We start from the raw sequence: 9,922 nt of genomic DNA, 5'->3' as shown, positions 1-9,922 counted from the left end.
AATCCTTATTCATCCTAAAACCCATTAATGCTTCACACAGCAAAGATGCCATGTCATTTCATATAGAGCACTTAGGCCCTTTTGCTCTCTGATACAACAGAACTGTCTACCATCTCCCAAGCAAACAGACACAACCTAAAAGAACACAAATTGCATATCTTATATGAAATCACTGACGATCCCCAGTGTTAAACTTTTATTTCAAAAGTTGTGTATAGTTGGCGAGAAAGTACAAAGCATAGTAGCAAAGGAGACATTTTGGTTGAATACAGCTGGTAGCCTTCAACGGTATTTTTTAAATGCTAATGAAAATAAGAAAAACATGTAGGCTCATGTCGTATGCCCACAGTGAGGGAAGCAGTCGAGTCTGTTAGTTTTATCTGTGCAGGGAGGAAATAAGTTATTTCCAGTGGCACAGCAAAGCTGAGTGAAGCTGACAGTTCATGCTTTAATAGCTGGACAACAGATAAAATACTGGGCAATATGACTGGGATCATTAAAAGAAATGTTTAAGGATAGCAGCAAATGCAGTCTGCTTCTTTCTTTTGGAGACAGGAAAGAGAAGAGTAAGTTCAATGGATGTTGGTGGGTGTCATTGAAGCTGTCATGTGCTAGTGGAGGGCTGACTGACCTTCAAACGCTATGAAAGGTGTTTGGCAGAGCTACACAAGCTCAAGGCGATGAGTCAGCAGTGGCTTAATCACAGCACAGCTTCTAGCCCATCTGTACATCACTGTGGGAAATAATTGAAGTCTTAGTCCTGCAAGCCCATACACAAGCTCCGCTGGCACGTTCAACTTTCTTTTGGAGTCGCGTGACCCCTGCATATGGACCTCACGGGAAAACTGTGGGTTAAAGTTTTTCAAAGCAGCTTTTTCAAAGGCTCTTATTGGTGGCAATGAGAAGAAGAGTAAAAAGACTTTTCCATGTGAAGATTTCTAAATTTGCATGAAAAGTTTTGAGCAATCTGAAGAACTTTCTTTGTTATTCAGAAGGAATGCTTTCATTAATTCCTATTTACTTCTGGGAGATTGTGTGTTTTTAGCAGGAAGGATCATCTAAACTGACTTTATGTTTCAAATATAGGCTGTCTTAAACTGCTCTGGCTGCCTTTTGAAAATGCATACTAAATGATACTGAGAATCTACCAAACAAAAACATTTATTTCAGAACTTCCTTCTTGAGAAGAATCCAACTTTTCTTGGAATTGATATTTTCCCACCATAAAGTTAGTTTTGTTGAAACTGTATCTCTTGGCAAATATGCTTGCTACAGGCATGTTTCTGTTGGTTTTAATCTCAGCAGAGGGAGATATGACTACACATATGTAAGCAGAAGCTTCACTCATGAACGTGAGTGAAGCTTCTCCTCTCAAGAGAGAGGAGCTAAAAGTATGAATTGCTGTTATAGCCCCACTTGAATTGTAGTCAGCTAGCGCTGTTACTCCCCAGAGACTGGAATATCTGACTGCCTGGTTCTGTGCTTGATGAATGTCAAGCGTAACAAAAGGATTTCAAGTGACTGTGTAGAAAAATATAAATTAGTTTCTAGATGAAATTGCTAAAGCTGTAAGTTAAAGGCTTCTAGGAGACTTTCAATTTGGTTTTCCACCAATCATTTCTGTTCTGATAATTTTGCACTGGGAAAGATTATTAAAATGTAATGAATTGTCTTCTGTGTGCAAGTATCTGGTGTATCCTAAAGAGTGCAAAAGGAGGCGAAGTCCATTTGCACTGTATTTTATGGTATAAGACCTCTGGCTCAGGGCTTCTATTGGCTTCTGAAGACCAGAAAATATTTTACTTTTTTTGCTGCATGATCACAGTTTGTCTTCTGAGGTTTTTTATTTTCTCAGAAAAACTTTGAAATTAGAAGACCATGCAATAAGGAAGACTTTTTTGTTGCCTATTTAAGTCAACTCAGAAAATTGAAATTAAAAGATCATACAAAAAATAAGAAAGTCTTTAGTTTCTATTTAAGTCAGTAAGAGTCTGTCTACTGATTTGTAACTGCACCCAGCTTCAGCTGAACAGGATTACAGTAGTTTAATACCCATTCAGTTGTCTTACAATGTAGATTTATGCCAATTTCTAGTAAAATGAGAGTAAATAGAGACAGCAGATTAGGATAGCCAGAATAAGATGGTAAAACAGAATCAGCAGTGATTAGAAACAGATGATAGCCCTGTAAATAAACCTAAGCAATTCACTTTCAAAATTCTAAGAGCCTGAGGAAAGGCTGCAGAACAGATTTCAGTATTCCCTACCTTTTGGCCCATGCAAATTCAGATGGTGAGCAGCAGTTCTGCTTCATTTCTTCCTCTAAGGAGTGGTAGACTTCAGAACTGGCAGCTTCTTGGTGAAACTTCCAAAGATGCTTATAAAAACCTTCCCTTGAAGTCATGAGGTTTTCTATGGGCTTCTCTCGAAACTCAGCTTCCTGCTCTTCATAAGTTGAGCTGTCCTCTTCAGGAGGCTCACTGAAATCTGCTGCCTCTGGAGAATCCAAGCAGTCTTCGAGGTCTGGAGAGGTGCTGCCTCCATCACTGGTAGACTGATCCGTACTATTTCCTGCCTCTGTGCGGCCTGGCATTTCTGCCACAAACTCCTTAATTGGAGATGGTGCTGGAGTCTATCAAAATAATGGAAAGGTTAGTGTAACACCTTTTTTATCTCCCATCTTCTCTCCTTTAAGAACAAAATAATTTCCAGAGGCAATATCAGAATACAAAAATATTAAATGGTAACTGGAAGAGAGGGAAAAAATAGAGGGAGGTACTCTCTCACTAAATAACTGTTTTGTCTTTATGCTTATCGTCTGCATTCTTCAGGATTTCCAGACAGAAGTTCACTTTTCCCAATGAATTCTTTGCTAGAGGTGGCACTTTCTTATTTCTTTTCCTGTCATGCCTCAACTTTGTGTCTATGTTCTCTTTATTGAAGTGGCTTCCAGATTTGACTCCTGTGCAACTGACCACAGAAGTCAGCTAAGGGCACATTGCAGGAGCGCAACAGGAGCCAGTTTGTTATCTGGAGATGGTTCTGAGAGTTATTTCTGTCCATGAACAGCTTTTATAAATCCTAGTGGAAGTGGAACCGTGAGTGGGCCATCCTGCACGGAGCAAGAGGAATACAAGTATCTTTGTAAGAGTACTTGCGTATGTGTCCATGAGTTGTCAAGGAGGAAAAATAATGCTAGTACACCTAATGGCACTGTTTTAGTCTCTGCAGTTTCTACTGTTTGTTTTTTTCTTTCCCTTTTTTAACTCTGCAGATTCTGCTATCAATAAGCAGTTGAATAACCAGTTGAAACCTTTATTTCTTTTATTTAAGTTTATTAAGAGGTAGCATGGATGGCAAAAGTTCTTTATTTTCCTCCTGCTTTTGGGAGTAATATAGCTACCTCAAGCCCATGAGTTTTAATATCTGCAGTTGAGAATATCTTCAGTTTCTGGCTCAGAATCTAGTAGACCCTTCACTCCAATGACAGCAGTGCACTTCAAAAGTTGTTGAACTGGGATAAACATGTTTCACATCTATCAGATTTCCATTATTTTGGTTGCTAAGGAAGCCAGGAAGGGAGAGAATAGAGGGCCTTGGAGGAAAGGTTGCCTTGTTCAAGACTGGATGGAAACTGTAGTAGTGTGTTTCCAGGAACAAGTTGGGTGTTTTTACAGAAACACGTTTACTGACAGAAAGTTTGCCTTACCAGGGCAGTCTGCACTATTTCTGGAAGGACACCTTTTGGTGGTCTGCAAAGCAGTAGGGTGACTTCTGGAGGAGCTCCTCTCAACAAGTGCAGGACATCCTAAGCAGGAGGAAGGAATATTAGATTTCTTGTGGAACATAGTCTATAGTAAATAGCATTTTACCAACTGAGATGGAGACAATTTTTATTGTGAATACTAAATTCCTTGTATTTGTGTCTCTCCAAAGTGTTTGGAGGCCAAAATTCACTACTGTATGATTGTGATGTAAGTCGACCATAGTTTTTATGTGAATGTGTTTTTAAGCCAATTCTGTTCACAAACTTTTTTTCTACCAACAGACAAGACACACAGGTTTAAATTAATTATTTTTCTTTTCTGGAAGAAAACAGGCATGTATAATTACAACAGCATCAGGTGTCTAGAACTTTGTCTAGAACAAAGTTTCCAACTGATTAGCAACTGTTGAGCACCTAACAGTAGATTTTATGCATCAGAGATAGAAAGTTAGCAGAATTTCTTCCACCATTTAATTGATAAGAATTCTGTTAGGAAGGGAATTCTTCATAAGAATTCTAGAGAAGAATCCTCCATAGAAATCAAATTCATTATACATATTTTCTGACTCTTTCTGGTGATAATTAAGTTTAAATGCAGTTTCATCCCATTGTCTTTATTGACACGTTACCCATCTGGAGTCCCAGTGATAACATGGCCTGGTACCTGATACAGGAGTCCTTGAACAGATTTTCCATTCACAGCTAAAATGATGTCTCCAACTTCAATTTTGCCATTCTCTTCAGCTGGCTGCCCTGAAAACAGTCTTTTGATCCTGATAATAGCTCCTCCAAGGTGTTCATAAGCATCTCCTTCCATTTGCAGAACACTAAAGCCGAGGCCTCCAGAGTTCTTTGTCAATTTGACTTCAAATGTATTATCTGTTCAAAGCAGGGATTGGAAAAAGAGTGGGAGCCGTGGCATATGTACCCCCTAAGGAGCTGATGTAAGTTAGACCCTCAGCAGACCTTTTGCCTGTGTGCTGCAGAGGTAGGTCTACTCATACTAATGGAAAAACTCATGTGAGCCCTTGAAATTGCACAGGCAGAATAAGAGCTGCATTTTATTCCACTACATGTCCACAGACCTTATGTCATCTGGTACAGGCCCATAAAGGGAGAAGCCTTTTGTAACAACATAAAAAGGTTCAAATGCTATCCTTTTCTGACATTCTTCTATAAGTGTTGGGTGGATCTTACCATTCCCTAGCTGTCTGATATTAGTTTGGGTCCCGCACTAACCAGCATAAACTAGAATAGGAGCTACTGCTCTTTCTGGACAAAAACAAGAGACCAGTCCTTTCACAAATACCATACTTGAAGCTGAACCCCATTCTGCCAGGGACAATGTAGAGAAGTAACTGCCCCATAGAAAAGTATGGTTCAGACTTGGAGATGGCCTTACAGGAAAAGAAACAGCATTTATTTGTTGGCTAAAGTCAGTGAAAGTGATCTCTGAATCTTATGCTTGTAAGAAATGAAGTGATGGCAGTCTTCAGTCCTGGGGGGCAGCAGTTGACCCGGGCTTCACCACTGTCACAGCATCAGCAGTTGTGCTGGTGGTGCTCCCCTTGGGGAACAGACTGGTAACATATCAGCACAGCTGCCTCCTGCACGAAGGGACACAGGGACATCCCCTGCCAGCCCTGTCGCATGAAAGCTGAGGGATACAATATTTTTGCCTAGGATAAATTCGGCTATATCTAGTAACTGTAACTCTAAGTACGTCAGAAATATTTTCTTCAGAATTGATTTTTGACAATTAATAGTTTAACATTAATATTACACATTATATTTTTATTCAGTGTGCAGTTTTCCTTCCAACCCACAGAAATTTTGTAGAACTATTTTCATTCATTCCTTATTTGCGCATTGTAAGAAGTCACCCTGAGTTCCCTTTTTATCGCTCACCATCTGTCAAAAAGCAGTAGTCCTTGCTACCATCTGTGAAGGATGTTGCCTCAGAAACAACTGTACTTTGGTCCTCCTTTCTGTCATTAGCAGTCGGGCATGGCTCTGCCAGTTGGTAGCTTCCCCTTTCTAGAACCAGCTTGGCAATCTGGAACAATGATGAACAATTCCAGTTACATGGAACACAGTGAGCCCTAAGTCTTTTTACTTTTCAGGAGAATGGGGTTGCGTGGGGTGGGGGGGAGAAGTTTCTTTCAGCTCAGCTTTGCTACTGGGTATCTTATTGAGTTCTGCTATTACACAAACCTGGCCGGATTTCTTAAGGTGTTCCACAGCCTGTTTATGGGTGATGCCACAGAGGCTGATACCATCTACTTCCAGCAGACGATCACCTGAGGCAAAGGAAACAAGAAAAGGGTCAGGTTGCTCTGATGTTCAAGTTCAATGGGTGTAAATCTTGAGGCTGCCTAAATTGCAATAGATCTTCATGCTTACGTGTGCTAAATTATGTTACGCTGTATGAAAGCAATACTGCTCATTGGTTCGGCATTCTGTAACTAGCACTTAAAACGTACCAGGGTATTGTGTAAGTAAATGCAGTGATAGTATTTTGTTATCATAGCAGCACTGAAAGTAGATATCAGAGTCACTAGCTTGATGTGCAGCCACATAAAGCATCAGTACAAGGTTGGTATGAGGGCTCCTGTTGTTTTCAGAGGGATGTCTGCTTGTAGGACAGAGACAGGCTGAGGAATATATGACCTCCAATCCCAAATGTGTTTCACTGTCTCTGTGGCAAACATTGCACACTAATGTTGAGATCTGCCACCCAGACTTTACTACCAGACATGTTACCTGACTTTATCTGTCCGTCCTTAGCTGCTGGTCCACCAGGAATAATTGACTTCACATATATCCCACCGTGACGCACAGTAGTGTTAATTCCACCCTGCAAAACATGTGCTCACAGGTTAGAGTGGAATCTTTATATGTTCTTCCTCTCATAAAAATCAGAGCAACTTACATATGCATTGCAAAGAAACTGATTCAGGAATTACTTATTTTTTAAAATATAGGTAAAAAATGAAAGAGGATAATACTCCAATGTCCCATGTAGTTGTAATATACTTCCCTAGGCAGTAATCTTGTTTTATTTTCCCAGGAAAATGCAATGCATTTCTACATGGCTATACAAAAACATTTACTAAATGTTCATAATTTTCTTCCATATGCTAACATAAAGATGAAGCTTCATTTTTCTTTCAGTCTCTAGCCCAGCTTCCAAACTATGCCATACCCATTTGGCATTTATTAACCTTTCAGACAATAGCTGGACTTGTGCAGCCACTTGAAAGCCTATAGCTCAGAGAAATTCAAATTAACCTAACAGTCATGTTCTGTCCTACTACATCCTCTGGCCAAGTACAGATGAAAAAGGAGCCCTCAATTTCTTCTGTAGGCTTCCTACTTCATTTCAGCAAGGACTCTAAAGGCATCTCAGCCTGGAGGGATAAATTCAACTTTGATAGCAAGGACAAGGAATTACTATTCAAATACAGCAGATGGTTTTCACTGCTGCTTTCTCTGGTCATTTAAATATGTGGAGAACTGTATTTCCTTATGTTAGGAAATAAAACTGACTAGGAACCTTTGGTTTTCAGAGTAATAAGCATGGCATATCTTGAGTTGACTCAGCTAAACATCCCATTTGATGGCTTCTGGTTGTACTGCTTGTTGAGGCACAAGCCAAAGCTGTATTGAAGGCCATCAACAATTAAACAGTGCCTGTGGGCCACTACTTGAGCCTATGCCATGGTCCTTTGTAATCTGCTTGTACAGACACAGCCTCTGAGTTCCAGGAGCTCCAGGGGAACAGCAAAACCAGTCATGACTTGGAGAATTCTTTGCATCGCTGCATTTTCTAGAGTCTCTATCTATGTCCCTCCCTGACCATTTTCAGCGGTAGGTCCTGTTCTCAAAGTGAGTAAGGCTGAAAAGGGCTCGCACTGCCATGTGCTTTATGCTGGGACACTTCTTTCACAGACTCTGTGGGCAAGAACCAGGGAATGAGCAGAGCCAGAACTTCATGCTTTCTCTGACAATCAGTTGGACACTTAGGTTTGAAACATGCCGTGCTAACAGTTTTTGTTATCAGCCTATCTTTCATCTTCGTTCCACATAAATACACTTCCCTCTGTGTTTCCTGGTCATGTGCCAGTTTGACAGACACACTGAAAGATTAACAGTAACACTTGCAGTCACACTGATTCCAAAAGTCCCGTCTTCTTTAACAAGCTCCACAGTATAGATTTCCTTTGAGTTGGTTTCAGATGAAGATGGTAAGTGCGAAGAATCAGCTTCCTGTCTCAAAAATATAAACACTAATAAGACTATGGCATCTCAATTAAAAAGAGGGGGAAAGGAAGGGGGAAAAAAAAAAAAAGAGGCTTTCCAGAAGAAAGGGTTTGCTCCTGCTGTCACTGTAAGACTGGAGTGGCACCATTTATATCCCTGACTTTATTTCAAGCTTACACTAATATTAGTCAAAATAAAATCTGTCTAAATGTGCATGAGCTGAGTATAGAAGGGAGATGGCTAATAGTAGAAAACTAGACAAAAAATGTTTCTGGTTTATGTCTGACTGAAAACTTAAGAGATTGCAAGAAAATAATCCAAATTTTGTACCTCCACTGGAAGAGATAAGAGAATTTTAAATAACGTTTTATGGAACTGTTTCCCTGTTTTTCACATAGACATGTCTATCATTTTCACATTTCCAGTGTAATTTAACAAGCAATATCTTCCAACGTTTTCTTTCTCCTTTCCCTGTTTTTTAAATTTTGCTGTTGCTTTCCATTCTTAATATAGCTGGCATGTTGTTGAGACACATGTGAAGCATAATATTATGGAACAGTATCAATATCTCAGTTACCTCTACATCCAGGCTATCAGCTGAAGGAACTGTAATTCTAGGAGCCAGTTTTGGTGCTAAACTCCAGGAAAGTGCCTTCTCAAGTTCATCTACATTTATGTTCTCATCTTTGGGGATAGCTGTATGACAATCCTGAATCTTTTTTCTTCCACTGTCTACACAAGAGATTTCAGATCCGCTAGTGCTATTTCCTCTTGATAGATTCTTTTCTTCATTTACTCCGTCTTCATACATGTCTGTAAAGCCATACCAAAATAAGCTGAATGCACACAGTAAGTAAACTTGAAGGCAAATACTACTATACCTCAGCACAGGAGGACAAAGTAACTTCCTAAATCAACTGGTTGGGAAATCAGGTCTATAAAGTTAGTCAGTCGTTGTAAGCATGCTACTTTAATAAGTGTGAAGAAATGTGTTTGCTTCGTCACTGCCTGTGATGTTTGCTCCACATGTTTACTTCAGTGCGTTTACTTCACTACATAACTATTCGAGAAAATGCCAAAATTCCCTTGATATTCAGCAACAAAGCCCATAACATACTTTTCTCTCACTGACTGTAGAACAGAGATCATGATACAGACTAGAGGTTGACTATTTCCACTGCTAGCCTATGGTTATTATAACTGGCACTGAGTAACCAGAAAGTACTATTACATCCCAGTGCCTAATAAATACCAGTGCTCTGAGTTAACTATTAGCATTCCATAGCCAGGAGACACATTTGCTTTTATACCTTTGGGTTGAGAGATGATGAGTTCCACTTCATCAGGAGAATTCTGTATGATTTTAACTGCAGTATTAAATGAAACACCCTCAAGGCTAATATTATTCACAGAGATGAGTCGTCCTCCTTAAAAAAAAAGGATAAAAACAAGACAAAGCAGATCTAAATAAGGAATTAAATCCAGAGTAGCTAGCTTTAAACCATGAAAGTATTTTAATTCTAATAAAAACTAAGTACAATGACCTGGTTTGATGTTTCCAGCTCTGTCTGCAGGTCCTCCAGGGATAATTGAAGCAATAAAGATACCAAGGTCTAATTTTCCTACATTTTCTCCTCCAATAATTACAAAACCTGCAAAAATTAGATAGCATGAGAATGCAGAGACACTGGCAGTATTAGAAAAGATGAACATCAGGAGCGTAAAAGGCTCTTTCTCCAATGGCTTAAGTTTTATACATAGTCTGGAGAATGGGGAGCTCTGATTTACATGGCATTAAGATCTTGATTTGGGAGAACTTTAAGCTCATGTTATAATTAAAGTGTGCTGGTGACTTTGGTGGCTATTTAAATATAATTTCTCAATAAAATACTTT

At 39.5% G+C, this 9,922-nt stretch overlaps 1 protein-coding gene across 1 annotated transcript in view; it reads right to left on the bottom strand.

Annotated features, from left to right (window-relative positions):
• Positions 1 to 71: 71 nt before the first annotated feature.
• The window catches only part of FRMPD2 (FERM and PDZ domain containing 2), a 38,371-nt gene continuing 28,520 nt past the window's right edge, over positions 72 to 9,922 (bottom strand). Inside the window, exons 19-29 of the mRNA XM_009873067.1 lie at positions 9,573 to 9,680; positions 9,339 to 9,455; positions 8,606 to 8,841; positions 7,930 to 8,034; positions 6,529 to 6,622; positions 5,938 to 6,065; positions 5,674 to 5,821; positions 4,430 to 4,644; positions 3,709 to 3,807; positions 2,267 to 2,631; positions 72 to 135 (exon numbers count right to left, since the gene is read on the bottom strand). Of these exons, the coding sequence (XP_009871369.1) occupies positions 72 to 135; positions 2,267 to 2,631; positions 3,709 to 3,807; positions 4,430 to 4,644; positions 5,674 to 5,821; positions 5,938 to 6,065; positions 6,529 to 6,622; positions 7,930 to 8,034; positions 8,606 to 8,841; positions 9,339 to 9,455; positions 9,573 to 9,680 (1,679 nt within the window). The remainder of the gene's footprint in view (positions 136 to 2,266; positions 2,632 to 3,708; positions 3,808 to 4,429; positions 4,645 to 5,673; positions 5,822 to 5,937; positions 6,066 to 6,528; positions 6,623 to 7,929; positions 8,035 to 8,605; positions 8,842 to 9,338; positions 9,456 to 9,572; positions 9,681 to 9,922) is intronic.

Source organism: Apaloderma vittatum, unplaced genomic scaffold, assembly GCF_000703405.1.
Source record: "Apaloderma vittatum isolate BGI_N311 unplaced genomic scaffold, ASM70340v1 scaffold11997, whole genome shotgun sequence".
Taxonomy (NCBI): domain Eukaryota; kingdom Metazoa; phylum Chordata; class Aves; order Trogoniformes; family Trogonidae; genus Apaloderma; species Apaloderma vittatum.
The sequence above is the reverse complement of the archived record's forward strand: the minus strand, read 5'-3'. Positions and strand labels throughout refer to the sequence as shown.